Source organism: Salmo salar, chromosome ssa01 (assembly GCF_905237065.1).
Source record: "Salmo salar chromosome ssa01, Ssal_v3.1, whole genome shotgun sequence".
Lineage (NCBI taxonomy): Eukaryota > Metazoa > Chordata > Actinopteri > Salmoniformes > Salmonidae > Salmo > Salmo salar.
This window is the reverse complement of record NC_059442.1, coordinates 125,851,542-125,873,158: the sequence shown is the minus strand read 5'-3', so window position 1 is coordinate 125,873,158 and position 21,617 is coordinate 125,851,542. Positions and strand designations below refer to the sequence as shown.

The 21,617-nt window shown below is 46.8% G+C and overlaps 2 protein-coding genes across 5 annotated transcripts in view; both read left to right on the top strand.

Annotated features, from left to right (window-relative positions):
• Positions 1 to 21,617, top strand: part of rabgap1 (RAB GTPase activating protein 1) — a 146,841-nt gene that overhangs the window by 90,916 nt on the left and 34,308 nt on the right. For all 4 annotated transcript variants that reach the window (XM_014125816.2, XM_014125812.2, XM_045688348.1 and 1 more), the window contains 6 exons: positions 10,563 to 10,676; positions 11,624 to 11,698; positions 13,061 to 13,186; positions 13,495 to 13,638; positions 17,742 to 17,783; positions 18,063 to 18,191. In XM_014125816.2, the coding sequence (XP_013981291.1) occupies positions 10,563 to 10,676; positions 11,624 to 11,698; positions 13,061 to 13,186; positions 13,495 to 13,638; positions 17,742 to 17,783; positions 18,063 to 18,191 (630 nt within the window). The remainder of the gene's footprint in view (positions 1 to 10,562; positions 10,677 to 11,623; positions 11,699 to 13,060; positions 13,187 to 13,494; positions 13,639 to 17,741; positions 17,784 to 18,062; positions 18,192 to 21,617) is intronic.
• Positions 635 to 6,890, top strand: LOC106561678 (probable G-protein coupled receptor 21). Its single transcript, XM_045688356.1, has one exon. The coding sequence runs from the start codon at positions 1,630 to 1,632 to the stop codon at positions 2,719 to 2,721; it is 1,092 nt and encodes a 363-aa protein (XP_045544312.1). The 5' UTR covers positions 635 to 1,629; the 3' UTR covers positions 2,722 to 6,890.

Sequence of the window (21,617 nt, the reverse complement as noted above, 5' to 3'; positions counted from 1 at the left end):
AGTGAGACCGAGAGAGTGAGACGGAGCGAGTGAGCGAGTGAGACCGAGAGAGTGAGACGGAGCGAGTGAGCGAGTGAGACCGAGAGAGTGAGACGGAGCGAGTGAGCGAGTGAGACCGAGAGAGTGAGACGGAGCGAGTGAGACCGAGAGAGTGAGACCGAGGGAGCGAGTGAGCGAGTGAGACCGAGAGAGTGAGACCGAGGGAGCGAGAGAGCGAGTGAGACCGAGAGAGTGAGACGGAGCGAGTGAGCGAGTGAGACCGAGAGAGTGAGACGGAGCGAGTGAGCGAGTGAGACCGAGAGAGTGAGACGGAGCGAGACCGAGAGAGTGAGCGAGCGAGACCGAGAGAGTGAGCGAGCGAGACCGAGAGAGTGAGACGGAGAGAGTGAGCGAGCGAGACCGAGAGAGTGAGACGGAGAGAGTGAGCGAGCGAGACCGAGAGAGTGAGACGGAGAGAGTGAGCGAGCGAGACCGAGAGAGTGAGACGGAGAGAGTGAGCGAGCGAGACCGAGAGAGTGAGACCGAGAGAGTGAGCGAACGAGTGAGATGCGAGAGAGAGAAAGCGAGCGAGCGAGACGGAGCGAGCGAGCGAGACGGAGCGAGCGAGACGGGGACGGGCGGAGTGGGACGGACGGACGGAGTGAGTGAGACGGGGATGGGCGGAGTGAGACGGAGTCAGAGAGAAGGAGACGGTCTCTCACTCACTCACTCACGGAGACAGAGACCGCGAGATAGAGAGCAAAGGAGAGAGAGACAGAGCGAGAGAAACAAGGCTGAATCAACTCCACTCGAGATAGAGAGACTGGGTTTCTGCATCGGTATGCCTGCTCCTGCTCTCTCATTTCCACCATATGCTGCTGCTGCCTCTCTGAGGAGACCTGGACTCTGTTTAAAATGCCAATCACCTGCTTGAGGCTACTCCTTCATCCTCAATCATTTACATTTAACATTTATACTCTCTGTTCCCGGCGTGAGAGAGACCGGGAGAGCCTGAGTGAGAAGAGTGGATGTGAATTTCCTTGCTTTTCTCGTTTATGCTGAAGTTCCTGAGGACATTAGCAGAGCGGGTGGTTTCGACTCTTTGGACACTATTCGTCTGAGCTGTCCGTGTTTGGAGGAAAAGACTGAAGGAGAGGACACAACATTCTCCTGAGATATTGGGGAACATGTGACTGCGTTTCTATGAGACAAACCGGTATTATAGTAAGCAAAGATGATGAAACTTGTTTGACCTTTTTATATATATTTTCCCCCTGCTCTTCATGCAGCAGGCACACAGCGCTGCATGTGTTGGCTGTCTTTTCTGAGGAGAGAACGAGAAGTAGGATGAGAGCCTGCCAGAGTATTTGTCCTCTGCTATCTGTGTCCTTCTCTGTGTGACTCCTCTGTGTCTGTGCAGTGAGGGGTGCCCTGGGAGACTCCCTAGTCCCTGATCGTGGGCAAGGGTTAGTCCTCACATTGCTGCTGACATGGCAGAGGGAACACAGCTCCTCTCTTTGGGGCACCAACCTGGTCTGCTGCTGAGCTAGGACTTGGACCAGCCATTGACCATCCCCAGCCAAGTTCCAGTCCTCTGTCTCTGGATCTGGTTTCAGACCAGGGGCTTTCAGAAGGCTCACTGGCTGCAAGATGAACTCTTCCTTGGACCTGCTGGACCTTGAGCTCCTGAACCAGAGCGGCTCTCCGTTCTGCCTCCTAGACATGGGCTACTCCCAGATCTTCAACACCTGTCTTTTAGAGGTGGCCATCATCTTGCTCCTCACAGTTCTCATCATCTCTGGCAACCTGGTGGTGATATTTGTCTTCCACTGTGCTCCACTGCTCCACCACCACACCACCAGCGCCTTCATCCAGACCATGGCCTACGCAGACTTGTTAGTTGGGGTCAGCTGCCTCATCCCTTCCCTCTCCCTCCTCCACCACCTGAAAGGCCTGGATGAAGAGCTCACCTGTAAGGTGTTTGGTTACATGGTTTCCGTGTTGAAGAGCGTTTCCATGGCGTCACTGGCGTGCGTTAGCGTGGACCGCTACATGGCGATAACGCGTCCGCTGTCGTATGCTACACTGGTGACACCGTGCCGGATCCGCGTGTGCATCCTCCTCATCTGGCTCTACTCCGCCCTCGTCTTCCTGCCCTCCTTCTTCGGCTGGGGGAAGCCTGGCTACCACGGCGACGTGGTGGAGTGGTGTGCCATGGAGTGGGGGACAAAGCCGCTCTTCACGTCGTTCATCGTGGCGCTGCTCTACGTGCCGGCCGCCATGACGGTCTGCTTCACCTACGCCAACATCTTCCGTATCTGCCGGCAACACACGAAGGAGATCAGCGAGCGCCGCGCCCGCTTCAGCCCACAGGAGAGCTCTCTGGGACAGGACGGCCAGCCGCAGCACGCGCCGGCGTGCACGGACAAACGCTACGCCATGGTGCTATTTCGCATCACCAGCGTTTTCTATCTCCTCTGGCTTCCCTACATCCTGTACTTCCTGTTGGAGAGCGCTGGAATCTACCGTCACCCAGTCGCCTCATTCCTCACCACCTGGCTGGCTATCAGCAACAGCTTCTGTAACTGTCTGATCTATAGTCTAACCAACAGTGCCTTCCGGAAGGGTTTAAAACGTCTATGTTCATTCTGCGTGCAGCGTGTGGACAGTAAGAATCCTTTTGGCCCTGGGCCGGGGCACGGACAGGGGCCAGTCTGCACACGCTCCACATGCCATGTGTAGGACCTCCCAGAGACCCGTGTGACGGTTGAGTCAGTGTGTTGTGTTGCTAAAGCACTAAGTGTGTCCCATGTTGATGCTGAGCTAAGGGGAACAGGCTTCACAGGAAGTGTGTTGCTATGGTTGTTTCCAGACAGTTGGATGTTTGTTGGATGGTTGCGTTCCTGGCCACAGCTGGCTCTGACAGGATCGGCTCCAGGACCTGAGCGCTTTGAGCCCCGCATGGGAAGTACAGCCCAGCCTCTGCCATGAGAGAGGTAGAACATGGAGGGGGAGTGAGAGTCAGAATAAGGATGTGGAATTACAGTACCCTAACCTTTGACTCCAGTTACGGATGACAGAGCTATGGCTACGTTGTTTCAGCGTTTTGACGTTGATGGAGTGTTAATTGATTGAACACCTCCCTTCTGACAGTACTTGCCAAAAACACAAACTGTAAGAACACAAGTTCTTATGGGAAAAATATGTTTGAGACTGTGTATCTTCCTAGCAGTTTGTGAAACAATGTGTATTTGTGCGATGACTACAGTGTATTAAATGCAACAAAGTACTCACATAATTTAAAAAACTGAAAAACACTTTAATACTGAGCTAAGAGGAGCTTTCAATAACTTATTTAAATGTTTTCCCTTGTGGTTTTTATTTAAACACGGAAACAGAATATTTACAATATTGTGCTCTGAAGGGTGCAGCAAGCTCAGACTGAAGAGAAGCAAGTACTTCATAATTAATTTATATCTGGGCTGTTCTGAAGCAGAGGTACGGGCAAAGAAAGAGAGGACCATTTTGTTTAGAGGTTTAAACACCAGGACTTTTGTTTCAACAAGCTTCCTTATCATCAGAGCCTGTCTGACTCTAACCAAAGTACATTGCAGACAGTACGTTCCAGTTCACTTATGAGGAGAATGTGGTCGCTGTGTCAAAGCAGAAGATTGATTTGAAAGTTGATTGTTTAAGTTTCAGAGTAGTTTATCATCTCCAAAGCGTTGCCCCTTTGTCTGTTGCATCCGGTGTTAACAAGCCAATACAGTTGGCCTGATTAGTGACCTTTACTGTCTTAATTATCTAAGATTTTTCTGATGACTGAGTGAACATCCACCTCTGATTTTTATTTCCGATGTCAAATTTTCAATTCCAATTATCTGATTACGCAACGTGGTCTCAGGGCAATTCGTATTATTCTGTACATAAATCTGTGACACTTCTTTTAGTATGATATATTACGTTACATTATGAATGCAATTGCGGTTTTACAATATCATATGATTATAGGATATGGTCTATAGTATTATTCGTCGTACAATAGCAGACGAATATATCTTCGGGGACGTACAGTATTACACGTCTTTCTCTGAGGCCAGGTTGCTTGTTGCGCCATAACAACAAAGGAGAATGATGAGAATCATTTACTTTGGTGGTTAGGCGACAACAATTGCGTCAAGTTGGAAGTAAAAAAAAATTAATACCAGCCTAAAATACGATAGCAAACCCTTTAATGTGTCCACGATGAATTTTTTGTTATTATTTGTGAATTTATCTTTGATCGTATCTGCTTGTTTCTGTGCATCGACGTCTGCAATGCTCTCCCTGTCGTGGAAAATAGACTCAAGCGATCCCCGCTTCGCGGACGTGCTGCTTTTTCATGTTGTATAGCATGTCTCATAGATCATCGTGAGTTGTTAAATTGCGACTCGCGTTAACGGTGACGTGACGCCGTTATAGTTTGGCCATGGGTTAATAACAGTGAATGTTGAGAAAGCTGTGAGCTGCTGTTAGCTGAGGAACATCTGTCCCTGGCCAAGTGTCGTAAAGTATTGTCTGTATAGTAATGCAGCCCTACAGGTACTTGTGTTACAGGTTACATCCCAATTGGCTCCCTATTCACTATATAGTGCACTACTTTTGACCAGGACCAATAGGGCTCTGGTCAAAAGTAGTGTACTAGAGCACTACTTTTGACCAGGACCAATAGGGTTCTGGTCAAAAGTAGTGTACTAGATAGGGAATAGGGTGCCATTCGGGATGTAACCTGTAACACAAGAACCTGTAGGGCTGCATTACTATACAGTACAATGAAACAGATAGAAATGAAGATCTCAATGTTCAACTGTTTTTGGTCCAATGTTACTAGATATTTATTAGACCTTTCACAGGCTTTGGCCTCTTGAAACTTTTCTCTCTCTTTTTATGGTAGCCTACTCCTCCATTTGGGAGCAAATATACAATATAATTAGTAGCTTTATTTTCTTAGTTGACCAAAGTTGAATGTGTGTTTTAGATGTTATATATTTCAAAAAGAACGAGACGGAATGAGAGATGTAGAGAGAAATAACGTGTCATTTAGGGTGATCTTTTTTAAATGGAAGTTTTCATGTTAGGAATTTTGCAGTGATGACGGTATGGACAGACATTGAGTTGGACTACTGTATTGTTAGGCTGCCTCTGCAATGAATACAGTGCTGTTCATCTTTATGTAGGCTAAAGGTCCATGTTACATTTCAAATTTGTACATAGTCTTATGCATGTTTTGCCTACTGTATATATTTGATTAGGTGATTTGAATAAGAAAGCTCACAATTCAAATATTGTCAAACGACAAACACTTTTGGAGACTGTCTTCGCTCAGTCAAAGGGCACAGTGCAATACGTTCATTGTTCCTCCATTTTGTCTGTTTTATTGAAGAATGACAACACGTAGGCCTATCACACACACACACAATCAATGCATTTTTTTTTTAAATCATTTTTTTTCTCAACATTTTACCACCGGTTAGTGAAACAATAGATCTGTTTCTCTCTATTGACCATGTGATGTTCCTGGACTGTTAGTGATATTCTGGTAATAATAGTGTTTCTGCCAGAGTCATCACACGTTGTTCACCACTTTATTACTTTCACATGACTTTCTCCGTGACTCTTCTGCCCTTTGGGGATGGATGTGTGTGTGTGTGGGTGCTTTGTATGCTACTATGTTTGATGTGCGAATGCATAGGTTTTTTTGTAAATGTTTGGGTCTTTTTTTGTGTGTGTTGGATACTGACAGGCAGCTCAGTTCTCTCAAAACAAATATTTGCCCACGGAAGTATGCCAAATATTGATTGGGTTTCCTACTATTGTACTTTCAAACAGGCTCTTATTTCTTCAGATACTGACCACTTAGTATTCCGATGAGGTGGATTTCTACTTCTTAAACAATTCCTTAACATTTATATACCATTTTCCATGCTTTCAGGTTAATAGATTTACTAATATTGTTGTGTATTTTAAAGAGAATTCAGGTGTTCTTCTTTTGAGGAAGATATGAGTTCAACATTTGACAGTATCTCCATCTAGGTGTCAGTTAGTTCAATCCATTCAATCCAGCAGTCAGTTGACGGTACTTTAGAAAGGGGCATAACTGGGGGAAAGGTTTCTTGCTTTGCTATTTTGCTGATGTACATTTTTGGGACATTTCAATGCCAAAGAACCACGGCAAGTCCTTTTCTTTTTCCTGTGGGAAAACATCAAAGTGCTAGGGCTAGTGATCCCGGGGACCCAAACTCCCACGATGACCTGCTCTCGACAGTGCCATATTAGGACGTTGTGAGACCTGATATGATGCTGGAAACGTCCATGCCAAATCTGTGACAGTTTTGTGGCCCAAGCTTTACTAGAGGACAACACACCCACGCACACAGGGTGCACACACACACACACACACACACACTGTTTTCCCTTCTGTTATCCAACATGTCCTTATTGAATTTTCTCATATGTATTTTCTTAATGCTCTAAATTGTCAGGCCAGGCTCTCTTAATGGCTAGCTCATGACCCGACTGTTTTAAGTGGCTCAGCTCTTTATCAGATTAAGAGGAGAATGGACACATTAACAAGAAGGCCGTTTGGCTGGAAATGTCCCAAAACATGGTTGAAAATTTGACTTTTTTCAAATGTAATGTTTAACATTGGTTGAATTCTATTCAATGTTTAGATTATTCATCGCAAATGCTGGGTAAACTGAATGTTGTTGAGGCTTAAACATAATCATGTTCTCCGTGTTATTTAAGGCTAGTTAACTAACTCAGTGCCGTGAGCCTTGTAATGATGTCATGTTGTAGAGTTGTCTGGAGATATTTCTATTCTGGTGTATTATTCTGCACTGAGCAAATAAATGTGATCTTATCTAAAGGAATCACACTTCCTGCTTGTTATTCTTGCTTTGTGCTTTGAGAAAACGTGGATGTGTGCGTGCTTGTGGGCTCACTGAGATGTGCTTGTACACTATATGGGCGTGTGTGTGTGTCAGTGTTACCACAAATGCATACCTGCACATGATGGACACATGTTTGTGTATGCTATCGACTTATCGTTACCACAAATGGAGTACCAGGGATCAGCTTTCACCACATCTTCAGTCTTTCAGGTCCTGTACATTATTTGTGAAATCAGGCAAAGTTCATCTGAAGAAGAACTTCTTCCATATGTGGGTTATTCTTAGCTCCCTGCCTGGAGCCGATAGACTGCTAGCCTGTTGGCTAGCCTGTTAGCTGGAGCCAGAGGAGCTAGCCGGCCGTACAGAGGAAAGGAACATTGCCACACCCTATACAGACACCTCTGCCCAGCCTGGCTCTGTATTCAGGGCTGAGGGTGGCTGTATGTGGGAGGGCAGGTTGCTCCCCCACACAGGGCCTTTCTCTCACTCCCACCATACTTCCTGGAGTAGGGCTTTCATCGCCCCACTCCAGGTCTCATAATCAGCCCTAAGTAAGAAAAACAAAATGCCATTGTGTTGGGTCAGAATAAACCTGAGCTGTAAACAATGGAGGAACAGGTTAAAGTGCTTCCTGCAGAAGTCACACACACACACACACACACACACACACACACACACACACACACACACACACACACACACACACACACACACCGTCTCTCTCTCCATCACTAACAACGAGCATCACCAAACACTGTTTTTTTTCTCTCCCCACTCACGCGAAGGCTCTAGATGGACAGGGGCTAATTGGTGTAATGTCACTGGGCTTTTTAAAGTATCTCGGAGCCCGAGAGAACCCTTCAGAACATAAACATGGATCCTTATCAGTGATGGAGACCAATGGCTCACAGGCCTCAGTCCAGCGCTACATCCCTATATCCTTATATAGTGCACTCCTTTTGACCCCATAGGGCTCTGGTCAAAAGTAGTGCCCAATATAGGGAATAGGGTGCCATTTGGGACACAGGTGTTAGCCACCCCCTACTACCCCTAGGGTGTGGCGCAATGGCTGGAAGGAGAGGAGAGGTCCGTCCACCACTTAGGTCTTTGTTTATTCTTCTTTTCTTCCGTCCATTCTTCTCCTGCTTGCTTTCTTTTGGTTTCAGTCTTCCTCTATGGAAGTAGGAACAGAAAGCTTGATGGAGATTAGGATGGAAGGAGAGAGGGAGTTGGTCGGTTGGGTCCAGTTGTTGCAAAGTTGGTGTACATGAGTAATAAAGGCATAATTCGCTGATTTTATGAGGGGGGGAGATTATATATGTAAAAAAAATAGAGATATTTATCAGCAGCCCTACTTCCTAGGGCTATGTCTGCGATGACTAGTTAGACCAACAACAACAAAATGTCCTAAAAAAAAAAAGGTCTTCTGATGTGATTTCAGCATTGACATGGACTCAGAACATCAAATGTCATTGTTTCTCTATGAATAATTGTAATTCGGTAGAAAAAAATAAAAACGGGAAAAAATTATCAAGAAAACTGAATTTGGGGAAATACATAGTGTCTATTTGAAAGGTTAAAAAAACAGTAGCTCACAACATTTTTCATCATTTAAAAGTAGCTCTCATGCTAGAAAAGGTTGGAGACCCCTGGTGTACCACATTTCTTATACCGATGCTTTTAAATCCTTGAAGAGGAGTAAACGAGGGCGCACACTGCCACACTTCAGGACGATAACTAAAATTGGTCTGTTGGTGACCAGACATCCAGCCGTAGTACTGGTGCTGGTAACTGGTACCTGGTACTGAAGCTAGTGCTGAATCATTTCCTCTGTGCCAGTGACTCTCACCGTTATTGTGTAAATACTGTCCGCCATACTGGTCCAGAAATCTAGTGCTGAATCTGCCCCTAAGTCACTGGCTAACTGGCTCAGCTCAGTGACTGACTGAGACTGTGTAGCTGTGTGTGGATGCCAGTAACTGTGACTATGTGCATTATTTAAATGCTGTTCTGTTCCAGATAAACAGAGCATCAATAATGGAACCCGAGGGTAATTCATATTTGAAAAGGGCGCTGCGGAGTTGTCTGTCTGTGTGTCTGTCCGTTTGTGTGCGTGCGTCCGTGTGTGGCGTGTACTCCTGTGCATACGTGTGTGTACTGTAATTACAGTAATTCCATTGCGTGTGGCGCCGCGTCAGAATAGGGATCCCCGGGGGAAACGTTTCAATGCCGCCTTGGTTCCACTCTGGCTGTCGTAATAAGACCGTTTGCCATCTGACGTGTAGTACATGTGTTACTGTATGGCGAGCACAGTAACATGGAGGACGGCTGGTAACCAGAGCTGAGCTGAGAGGATGGGATCCATTCACACCCCTGTCTGTGTCATTTCATCTCTTTTTTTCCCTTCTTCTTCACATCATAGTATTTCTATCAAACATACTTTCAATAAAGTTATTTGCATTCACTTTTCCTCTGTAAATAGATTTGTCCGGGAGCAACACTGTTCTTAAAAGTTATTTAGCTCTTTGTGCCACTGCGGCAGCCAAACCTTCCTGCACAAAAAAAACAATGCACTGTCCTCGAGACAGCACGTTAGTCACTGGAGAGACCCCGAGAGACAGGCTGAGCGTGCCAGTCAATGGTACAGAATACATATTAGGTACTTTGTGATTCCTTCTCATGTTACCTCTTAACTGAACACGATAGGGGGCGATGAAACATCAAAAGCGGGCTGGGAGACCATTGGGCGAAACTTGGCTGCAAGTGAATCTCCCAGCAAGACAACCCCAAGCACACATCAAAATCTTCCAAGAAATAATTAATTGACCACAAAATCAAGTCTTTGTACTTGAACCCCATTTGAAAACCTGTGGTTTGAATTGAAGAGGGCAGTCCGTAAGAGCGGACGAAGGATATGAAGGATCTGGAAAGATTCTGTATGGAGGAATGGTCTAAGATCCCTCCTAATGTGTTCTTCAATCTAATAAAACATTTGAGACAAAGGCTCAGTGGAGTTATCTTGTCAAAGGGGGGTGCTGGAGTATTGATTGAAAATAGGGAATCCTATTATTTTGATCTTTATCCCTTTTTTATTATTTGTTAAGCAAAATCTCTTTCTCTGAGCAATTGTATTAGTATAAAATATATCGCATTTTTTTGTTAGTTTTTTTTTGTTGCGTTCAATATAGCTCAGTATTTGTGTTATTTATTTTATAGTATTTTTTGCTCATCTTTATCAAGGGATCCAGGCCCCTTTATTCCGGGCTCCAGTGTATGCTGTGTTCAGGGGCCTTTCCTCTCCCCTCTGCCTCTGCCTCTCCCCTCCCATCCCCCCTCTCCTCTCCCAGAGAGACCGACTGAGAGGCTGCATTTACTATAGAACACTGTCCCCTGGTGGAGCCAGAGCAGAAAGGTCTGTTGACTGGTCTGGTATTGTGATGTGGAGGATTTTGTACTGTTTGCTTCCTTACTCTTCAGCTGGTTGGATTCCTTAGGCGCTTACTGGACTTTATGTACAGAGTCAGTGGTTAATTGGGGAAGTTCAAACTCCAGTGGAACAGCCAATCTAAATGTAACTTTATGGACTTCACTGACCGTTTCCTTTCTCTCGTTCCCTCTTTTTCTCCTTTTTCTCTTGTCTGACCCTCCCAGGAGTCTCCCCAGGACAGTGCCATAACCAGAGACATTAACAGGACTTTTCCAGCTCACGACTATTTCAAGGACACTGGAGGAGACGGCCAAGACTCACTCTACAAGATCTGCAAGGTGAGGAGAGGAGGGAGCAGTAGGAGAAGAAGAAAGATGAATTATCCCCAAGGGGAAAATGGTCGCGCTTCAGAATCGTAAAAATTCCATTACAACACATTACTAGGAGGGACTGTCCCACAACTGCTCAAAGATTGGTTGGAATAAGAAGCGAAGAAAAACTAAAACTGGAGCCAAAATACCTATAGCTTACCGCCAATGCTTGGCTGAGCAGTAAGCACCATCGAGACTGTATTATTATTGACGGGAAAAGTTAGGTTTTTGATTCAGATACTAATTACGGAAGTGGGTCAATGGGGCTAACAATTTCAAAGTGATCAACTGAGGCCCCGGTTCCCAAAATGATTAAACTGAGTCAATGTTTTGGTTCGAGTCTTCTCTACTGGCCAGGTGGTCTCGATCCATCATTGAACATTGACCAAGCAGCAGTGTTTCTGTATGGTTGACTGGGTTCACTCTCACTTCTCTGTGACTGTTAGAAAGTGTGTGTGTGTGTGTGTGTGTGTGTGTGTGTCTGTTCTCCCTGTACGTTTGATCCATATCCGTTGTACCACTGTGTTTCAGCATTGACTGTTTCAGCCAGACAGCTCATCATTATAACAGGGTTTACAGAGTAGCTTAGAAGGCTACTGCTCAGACCTCCCTCTCTCTCGATCTCCATTTAGAGTTCAGGGAGTTTATTATGTCATCCGTCACGACCAATGGTAATTCTCCGGAGAGTTGAAGTGGATCCAATGGCTCAGTGGGTTTTTATTTCTGCATCTTAATATGTCACTGTCAATGTTGACGGTTCTGTACGACGTGCGGCTTTGGATAAAAGCAACTGATAAATTACCATGTTATTATTATTTTATTATAATACAGAGAATGTACTTTACAATGGCACTAACATCTCGTCTCTGGTTCCTGTCTCTAACGTTGCGCGTTTGTTCCTCTCTCCTCCCCAGGCCTACTCGGTGTATGATGAGGAGATTGGCTACTGCCAGGGACAGTCTTTCCTGGCTGCTGTGCTGCTCCTGCACGTGAGTTACACATGACAACAGCAGAGCTGGGAGCTGATCTTGACACGCTCTCTGTCTCTCGTTCGCTCTCTCTCTCTCCTTCCCTCTCTCCTCACAGTCTCAGTTCTGTGATGGAGTGCTCTAGGCTGGAGGAGGTTCAGGGCAGGTGTCTCATCCCTCCCTCTCAGCCATCACAGTGCCATAGCTCTCTCTGATTTAAAACACTGACACCTAGTGGATAGACAGTGAACTGCACTGTTCTGTTATTATTTCAGGGATACATTAACTTTCAGGCTTAGTACCTAGATGGTCTATGGTGAACAAGTCAGACATCAAGAGATGCTTCTCCTTTTTAACCTAAACGAAAGGTTTTTGATATATGAAATCAGATCTGATGCATTGTTTAAGTACTGTTCCATTTAGATAGATGTGTAGGACAGTAAACATTGATGCAGATATGTCCCAGCCCAGTGTTTATTTTATTTAACCTTTATTTAACTAGGCAAGTCAGTTAAGAACAAATTCTTACTCACAATGACGGCCTACCAAAAGGCAAAAGGCCTCCTGCATGGACGGGGGATATATATATTTTTTTATATAGGACAAAACAGACATCACAAGAAGAGACACCCCAACACTACATAAAGAGAGACCTCAGACGACAACATAGAATGGCAGCAACACATGACAACACAGCATGGCAGCAACACATGACAGCACAGCATGGCAGCAACACATGACAACAACATGGCAGCAACACAACATGGCAGCAGCACAGGGTACACACATCATTGGGCACAGACAACAGCAGCAAGAAGGTAGAGACAACAATACATCACGCGAAGCAGCCACAACTGTCAGTAAGAGTGTCCATGATTGAGTCTTTGAATGAAGAGATTGAGAACTGTCCAGTTTGAGTGTTTGTTGCAGCTCGTTCCAGTCGCTAGCTGGAGCGAACTGAAAAGAGGAGCAACCCAGGTATGTGTGCGCTTTGGGGACCTTTAACAGAATGTGACTGGCAGAACGGGTTTTGTATGTGGAGGATGAGGGCTACAGTACGTACTCTAGTTATCTCCGATTTTTTACAACTTTTTTTAACTAGGCAAGTCAGTTAAGAACACCTTCTTATTTACAATGACGGCCGCCCTATGGGACTCCCAATCACGGCCGGTTGTGATACAGCCTGGAATCGAACCAGGGTCTGTAGTGACGCCTCTAACACTGAGATGCAGTGCGTTAGACCGCTGCGCCACTCGGGAACCCAAAATAGGGGGGAGTGAGGCCTAAGAGGGTTTTATAAATAAGCATCAACCAGTGGGTCCCGTACAGTGTGTGCTTGTGATTTCTGATGTATGTTCTCTCTCTCTCTGTACCCCTGTCTAGATGCCTGAGGAGCAGGCCTTTAGTGTCCTGGTCAAGATCATGTTTGACTATGGACTCAGGGAGCTCTTCAAGCAGAACTTTGAGGATCTACACTGCAAGTTCTTCCAGCTGGAGCGACTCATGCAGGTGAGATGACGTGCGTGCGTGCGTGCGTGCATGCTGGTCCCGTGTTGCTCAGTTGGTGGAGAATGGCGAGTTGTGGGTTCGATTCCCACGGGGGACCAGTACGGGCTAAAGTAAAACATTTATCCACTCAATACTGTAAGTCGCTCTGGATAAGTGACTAAATGTAAGAAATGTGTGATACTCTCTGTGTGTTTCTCTACCTACTGTTACTGTAGGAATTGTTCTGCTGTCTCCCTCTCTCTGTGTACACTTCTGCTGTTGATGCTTACTTTTGGGTAACGGTTTCTTTCTTTCTCTGTCTCTAATAGGAGTACATCCCAGACTTGTATAACCACTTCTTGAACGTGGGTCTGGAGGCTCATATGTACGCCTCTCAGTGGTTCCTCACGCTCTTCACAGCCAAGTTCCCCCTCTACATGGTGTTCCACATCATAGACCTGCTTCTCTGTGAGGTATCTATCTATCTCCCTCTAGCCCGATACACTCAACTCTCTCCCTAACCCTTGCTCCCCTCCCTAACCCCCATCCATAAACCTCAGCCCTAGCCCCTCTCCTCCCTAACCCTCATTCCCCTCTCCCTAACCCCTCTCCCTAACCCTCACCCCTCTCTCCCTAACCCTCACTCTTCTTCATCACCCTCACTCCTCTCCCTCACCCCTAACCCTCACCCCTCTCCCTAACACTCACCTCTCCCCCTAACCCCCCCCTCCATAACCCTCAACCACCTCCCTAACACCCCCCCGCCCTAAAATGATTGTTGTCAATCAATGACAAGCCACCGGGGTCTGACAACTTGGATGGACAATTTCTGAGGGTAATAGGGATGATATTGCCACATCTTCAATTTAAGCCTACTAGAGAGTGTGTGCCCTCAGACCTGGGGAAGGAAAAGTCATTCCGCTACACAAGAAAAGTAAAGTCCCCTTTTACTGGCTCAAATAGCTGACCAATCAGCCTGTTACCAACCCTTAGTAAACTTTTTGAAAGAATTGTGTTTGACCAGATACAATGCTATTTTACAGTAAACAAATTGACGACAAACGTTCAGCATGCTTATAGGGAAGAACATTCAACAAGCACAGCACTTACACAAATGACTGATGATTGGCTTAGAGAAATTGATGATGAAAAGATTGTGGGGGCTGCTTTGTTAGACTTCAGTGCGGCTTTTGACATTGTTAATCATAGTCTGCTGCTGGAAAAACGTATGTGTTATGGCTTTACACCCCCTGCTGTATTGTGGATAAAGAGTTACCTGTCTAACAGAACACAGAGGGTGTTCTTTAATGGAAGAACGGATAAAAATATACTAGATGGAAAAGCAAGGACTGTGAAGCAACACAAAGGCACAGACACATGCATACACACACGATAACATGCGCACTATACACACACATACACATGGATTTAGTACTGTAGATATGTGGTAGTGGTGGAGTAGGGGCCTGAGGGTACACAGTGTGTTGTGAAATCTGTTAATGTATTGTTATGTTTTTAAATTGTATAAACTGCCTTCATTTTGCTGGATCCCAGGAAGAGTAGCTGCTGCCTTGGCTGGAACTAATGGGGATCCATAATAAATACAACTACAAACCCTCACCCCCCCCCAACCCTCTCCCTAATCTCTCTCCCTAACCTCTCTCCCTAACCCCTAACCCTCATCTCTCTCCCTAACCTCTAACCCTCATCTCTCTCCCTAACCTCTCTCCCTAACCTCTCTCCCTAACCCCTCACCTCTCTCCCTAACCCCTAACCTCTCTCCCTAACCCCTAACCCTCACCTCTCTCCCTAACCCTCACCTCTCTCCCTAACCCTAACCCCTCTCCCTAACCTCTCTCCCTAACCCCTCTTCCGAACCCCTAACCCTCACCTCTCTCCCTAACCCCTTACCTCTCTCCCTAACCCCTCTTCCGAAGCCCTAACCCTCACCTCTCTCCCTAACCCCTCACCTCTCTCCCTAACCCTCACCTCTCTCCCTAACCTCTCACCTCTCTCCCTAACCCTCACCTCTCTCCCTAACCCCTCACCTCTCTCCCTAACCCCTCACCTCTCTCCCTAACCCCTCACCTCTCTCCCTAACCCCTCACCTCTCTCCCTAACCCCTTACCTCTCTCCCTAACCCCTCTCCCTTCTCCTTAACCCCTCTCCCTAACCTCTCTCCCTAACCCCTCTTCCGAACCCCTAACCCTCACCTCTCTCCCTAACCCCTCACCTCTCTCCCTAACCCCTCTTCCGAAGCCCTAACCCCTCACCTCTCTCCCTAACCCCTTACCTCTCTCCCTAACCCCTCTTCCGAAGCCCTAACCCTCACCTCTCTCCCTAACCCCTCACCTCTCTCCCTAACCCTCACCTCTCTCCCTAACCTCTCACCTCTCTCCCTAACCCTCACCTCTCTCCCTAACCCCTCACCTCTCTCCCTAACCCCTCACCTCTCTCCCTAACCCTTCACCTCTCTCCCTAACCCCTCACCTCTCTCCCTAACCCTAACCCCTCTTCCGAACCCCTAACCCCTCACCTCTCTCCCTAACCCCTCACCTCTCTCCCTAACCCCTTACCTCTCTCCTTAACCCCTCTCCCTAACCTCTCTCCCTAACCCCTCTTCCGAACCCCTAACTCCTCACCTCTCTCCCTAACCCCTTACCTCTCTCCCTAACCCCTCTCCCTAACCTCTCTCCCTAACCCCTCTTCCGAACCCCTAACTCCTCACCTCTCTCCCTAACCCCTCACCTCTCTCCCTAACCCCTCACCTCTCTCCCTAACCCCTCTCCCTTCTCCTTAACCCCTCTCCCTCACCTCTCTCCCTAACCCCTCACCTCTCTCCCTAACCCCTCACCTCTCTCCCTAACCCCTCTCCCTTCTCCTTAACCCCTCTCCCTAACCTCTCTCCCTAACCCCTCTTCCGAACCCCTAACTCCTCACCTCTCTCCCTAACCCCTCACCTCTCTCCCTAACCCCTCACCTCTCTCCCTAACCCCTCACCTCTCTCCCTAACCCCTCACCTCTCTCCCTAACCCCTTACCTCTCTCCCTAGCCCCTCTCCCTAACCCTCACCTTTCTCCTTAACCCCTCTCCCTAACCCCTCTCTCACCCCTCTCCCTAACCATCACCTCCCTCCCTAACCATCACCTCTCTCCCTAACCCTCACCCCTCTCCCTAACCCTCACCCCTCTCCATAACCCTCACCCTTCTCCCTAACCCCTCTCCATAACCCTCACCCCTCTCCATAACCTTCACCCTTCTCCCTAACCCCTCTCCATAACCCTCACCCCTTCCATAACCCTCACCCCCTTCCATAACCCTCACCCTTCTCCCTAACCCCTCTCCATAACCCTCACCCCTCTCCATAACCCTCACCCCCTTCCCTAACCCTCACCCCCTTCCATAACCCTCACCTCTCTCCCTAACCCTCATGCCTCTCCCTAACCCTCACCTCTCCCCCTCAAACCTCTCCCTAACCCCCACCCTGACCCCTAACCCTCACCCCTCCCTAACCCTCACCTCTCTCACTAACCCTCGCCCCTCTCCCTAACCCTCACGGATCTCCCGTAACCTTACCCCTAACCCTCTCCCTAACCCTGACCTCTAACCCTCACATCTCTCCCTAACCCTCGCCCCTCTCACTAACCCTGACCCCTGACCCTACCCCCCTCCCTAACCCTCACCCCTCTCACTAACCCTCGGGCCTCTCCCTAACCCTCTCCCTAACCCTGACCCCTGACCCTACCCCCCTCCCTAAACCTCACATCTCTCCCTAACCCTCACATCTCTCCCTAACCCTCACCCCTCTCCCTAACCGTCACTCCTCTCTCTAAACCTCACCTCTCTCCCTCAACCCTCTCCCTAATTCTGGCCTCTAACCCTCACCCCTCTCCCTAACACCCACCCTGACCCCTGACCCCTCTCCCTAACCTCTAACTCTCATCCCCCTCCCTAACCCTAACCCTCACCCCTCACCTCTCTCCCTCAACACTCTCCCTGACCCCTCTCCCTAACCTCTAACCCTCACCCCTCTCCCTAACACCCACCCTGACCCCTAACCCCCTCCCTAACCCTCACCTCTCTCCCTAACTCTCACCTCTCTCCCTCAACCCTCTCCCTAACCCCCACCCTGACCCCTAACCCTCACCCTCACCTCTCTCCCTCAACCCTCTCCCTGACCCCTCTCCCTAACCTCTAACCCTCATCCCCCTCCCTAACCCTAACCCTCACCCCTCTCCCTAACCCCTCTTCCTAACCCTGCATGTTCCACATAGACCTGCTACTCTGTGAGGTATTGTACTGTACTTGTCCCATCTGGCCCTCTTCCTCCATTTACCCTTCTAATTCTGTCTTTCTACCCCCACTTCCTTTCTCTCTTTCTGGACTCAATCCCCCTTTCTCTGTCTACCCCTAACCCTCTCCCACTATCTTTCTACTCTCACCTTCCTCTACTTTCTGTCTCTCTACCAACTCTCTCCCTCTGTTTCTTTCTAGTCTCCCACGTGCCTTTCCTCTCCCCGCTTACTTCTACTCTGTTCAGTAACTCAGTCTTTATTTTCTCTTCTGTCTCGCTCAGGGCATCAGTGTGATCTTCAATGTGGCTCTGGCTCTCCTGAAGGTGAGTTGCGGCCTCTGTGGAAACATACACACACGCACACAAACCGCCAGTCACGAGGCCGTGTTACCACAGCGGCGCACCGCAAGCTTCGACATGGAGCCAAGGCTTCGATTTCATTCTAATCACATACAAACACACACCGTTCTTCTCACACCGTTCCTACTGAGCTCTTGGCAGCAGTAATGTTATAGAGGGTTTTCCTGTGAGGGGGTTCTTGTCTGGGCCCAAGGCTGGAAAAGTCTCTCTCTGTCTCACCGTGTCCCTCCTCTCCTCTTCCAGACTTCGAGAGAAGACCTGCTGGCGACTGACTTTGAGGGGGCGCTCAAGTTCTTCCGAGTCCCGGTTCCCAAACGCTACCGCTCAGAGGAGAACGCTAAGAAACTTATGGAACTGGCCTGCAGCATGAAGGTACTGCATTATTCACTGCCTAAAATCCTGCGTATCCAAACTAGCTGTCCATGGACACTAATTCCGCCGTGTTGAAGTTACCCTGGCTAACTCCACCATGTCGTTTTCTCCTTAGTTTGAATTTCCTATGGTTAATTCAGTCACTTAATTGTCCCCCATGATGAAATCGAAATTTGTGAGTCACACCAGAGAGGAAGAGAGGGAGAGTGAAAACTCGAGAGGGATAACTCTGCCCAAAATCTGTCTTCTCCAGCAGGTGGAGTTTTTTGTCTGACACATGACATGGAGTACAGCGAGTGGATTAGCTAGAGACGAGAAGGGCGTAGCTGCATCCCTATATGGTGACTTAAATATGGGCGAGTAGATGTGTGAGAAGGAGTGGGTATGTCGAATATGCTCTGCCATCCACCTCACTTTCGAACGCTTTCAAAACACTGAAGCCAAACGCGGAAACGGCATACAACTTCCTCTATGCTCGCTCATTATCATCATTCATATGCGCGCCACTAGAAATCCCTGCATTAGCATGTTTCTGTTAACTTATACATCATGACAAAATACACCATATTACTATCCTGCTAATGTGCCTTGACCTTTTAGGCTAAATTGCCGAGAGACAAAAGCATAATTGATCCAAATGGTTTCCAAATCAGATGCAGTTATTTCTAAATGAATATGCACAGGCTTTTTGAGTGGTTATACTCTGCAGTTTTCAGCCTAGACAAGAGTTTTGTACTCACTTGAAAACAGTAATTACATTCTTCATTACATTGTGTTGTTGAAGCCTAGGTAGGATACATTTGTTGTCCCTAAAAAACGTAATCAATAGGGTGACTTTTCGAGCTGCGTACCCGGGGACTAGGAGGAAGCCCACTCAGCACAGCCTCAGGAGAGCACAGTGTAAGCTACTTATGATTTCGTTATCTAATCAACTGTTTCATTTTATGCTGCGTAAATTGACTGGATATATTCACTGCAGTATTAAGCCTAACATTGAGCTTATGAATTATGGGCTAATATGCATAACCTTCTAATTTAGGCTATATCTCGAGCCTGTCTGTCTTCATTGGTCTGTTTTGCAATTATGTACCTGACCTCTGCACTGTTGGCCTCTCAAAACCGTTGTTTCAGCATTGAACAAAACAGGACATGTGAGCGGTTATTCAAATGAGCCTACATCAAATCAAATGTATTTATATAGCCCTTCTTACATCAGCTGATATCTCAAAGTGCTGTACAGAAACCCAGCCTAAAACCCCAAACAGCAAGCAATGCCGGTGTAGAAGCACATTACTGCATTTTACAACCTATGGACAATAATTGTGTATTCACTTGATAACAATAATACATTCCTCATTGCACTGTGTTGTTGGAGCCCAGGTATAATAATGTTCTTGTCTAAAAATGCAGGCCTAGGCCTAATCAATAGCGGAGCGTGCCCGGGGACCACAGAGTGCCAGCCTGGAGGAACGCACCACAGATCTGCCATTTCATAATCTCTTTAACTTATTTTCTTGCACTTTGACAAGTAAATATTTAGCCTATAGCCCTAATATTTAGCAAATGAATGGCCCAATATCTAGCGAATATTTAGGTTCTTACTTCAGCTACACATCACTAGCCTCTTTTCCAGCTGTTCCCGTGCGCAACAGGCTATAGGCTATGCAAGGCTCTCCGCAGTTGGCCGTTCCTCTTCTTGTGTAATACCAGGAAAAGCTATAGGCTACAAAAGCTATAGGACATTTATTTTGATCATGTTATATTCTAGGCCTACTAGCCTATTTGGTGAAAGAAGCAGACTTGCTCTTGCTAATCGCTGAATGTTAAACAGGCCTACAGCATAGCAAATTAATGCCGGTGAAAGTTAAGGAGAGAAAGTGCATTGGTGTGATCGCTTTTGGCCGATTATGATAACATTGTTACCGATGCATTGCAAATAGTTGCACAGGACATACAGAGATGAGCACAATGAAAAAGTCATTTAAAACCATAAGAAACATGGAAATCACTTGGAAACCACTTGAGCAATTAGGCAATGACATGCTGTAAGATATGCACAGGCTAAACGGTGGTTGTTGTTGAATTGCTACATTTAAATACAAGTTACTATATTCTTTTTCATTAGGCCTACATGTACATTGAAGTATTGTTTGCAGTTGTCACTATGACAATGAACACACCCTGAAAGCACTGAATGGTCTGAACCAGTGCTTTAGAGACCTCATGAATGGTCTCGTGTTACCACCTTATTAATTTATAGGATGCGTTGATCAGTTGATTGACAGGTGTAGGACTGTAGAACGTCCAGTTCGAAAATGAGGTGGATAGGTTAGAAGGTTTTGGAGCTGTGTTTTTTTTCTTCCGTTTCTTACCACGCGACTACCGTACATTTGAGCTACCATGATGTGTGTACTGTTACATAATACGTTATATGCGTTTGATTACTTTGACTGTCACCCTGATATTGACTACTAGGTAGCTATACTTCCCACGCCGTTGTGTAAGTCGCTCTGGATAAGAGCGTCTGCTAAATGACTAAAATGTAATGTAAATGTAGTTCTTCAGCAAGCGGGAGCGCAAGGCAATGTCTCCCGGTGTTGTTGCCATTCGTACTCTCCCCATTGAGTAGGCGGTTTGTATCAAGGTGACATCTATATGGTTAGAAATATTAGTTTTATTGTGTAGGCTGGCTGCTATACTACTTGAAATAAAATCATGGGAGGAAGGGAAAAAATGAGCTACCGCCGGCTACATCTCAGTTGCCAGCAGGCACGTCGAAACAACAGCGGTGCACTGGTTGCCGGTGTGCCGAAAATCTCCCCCCTCCCCTCATATTTTTCATTGCTGCGACTTGTTTGCCAGTTGAGATTTCTGCTATTCACTCCGTTGTCAGTCTAGCCTACATTTCACTGATCTTAGTAGCAGAAAGCATTTTTGTCTGCAGTTTTCAGTTTGGCTATTTGTTTCAAGTGTATGTGGCGGTTCTAACTTGTATGGCACCCTGGGCGAACCCCAACTTCAGCGTCCGCACCCGGGGGCGGCAAGATGCTGCCCCTTTCGCCCGTACCTAAATCCGCTACTGTATTTTGTATTAGTCTAGAAATAAATCTCTTTGCCAAAATTCGTCATCTCTCCCATGTCTTATTCGACTAGCATTTTTGAAAGTGTAAGGATAATAATTCAGCTATAGTTGTTCTGAAATGTTTATTGCTTGCCAACATTTGACTCCCTCCTCTATATTTAATATAACACGCATACATTAATGATTAATTTCGGTTGTCTATCCTGATGTGAAATTTGTTCTATAGAAAGTATTTGACTCTGATGTGGGCCACAGAAAGTATTTAACTCTAGTCACAAAATTAAGGAAATTAGAAGGGGGGGGGGTTCTGCCAGGGGGGAGATTTTCGGCCCAACACAGGTTTA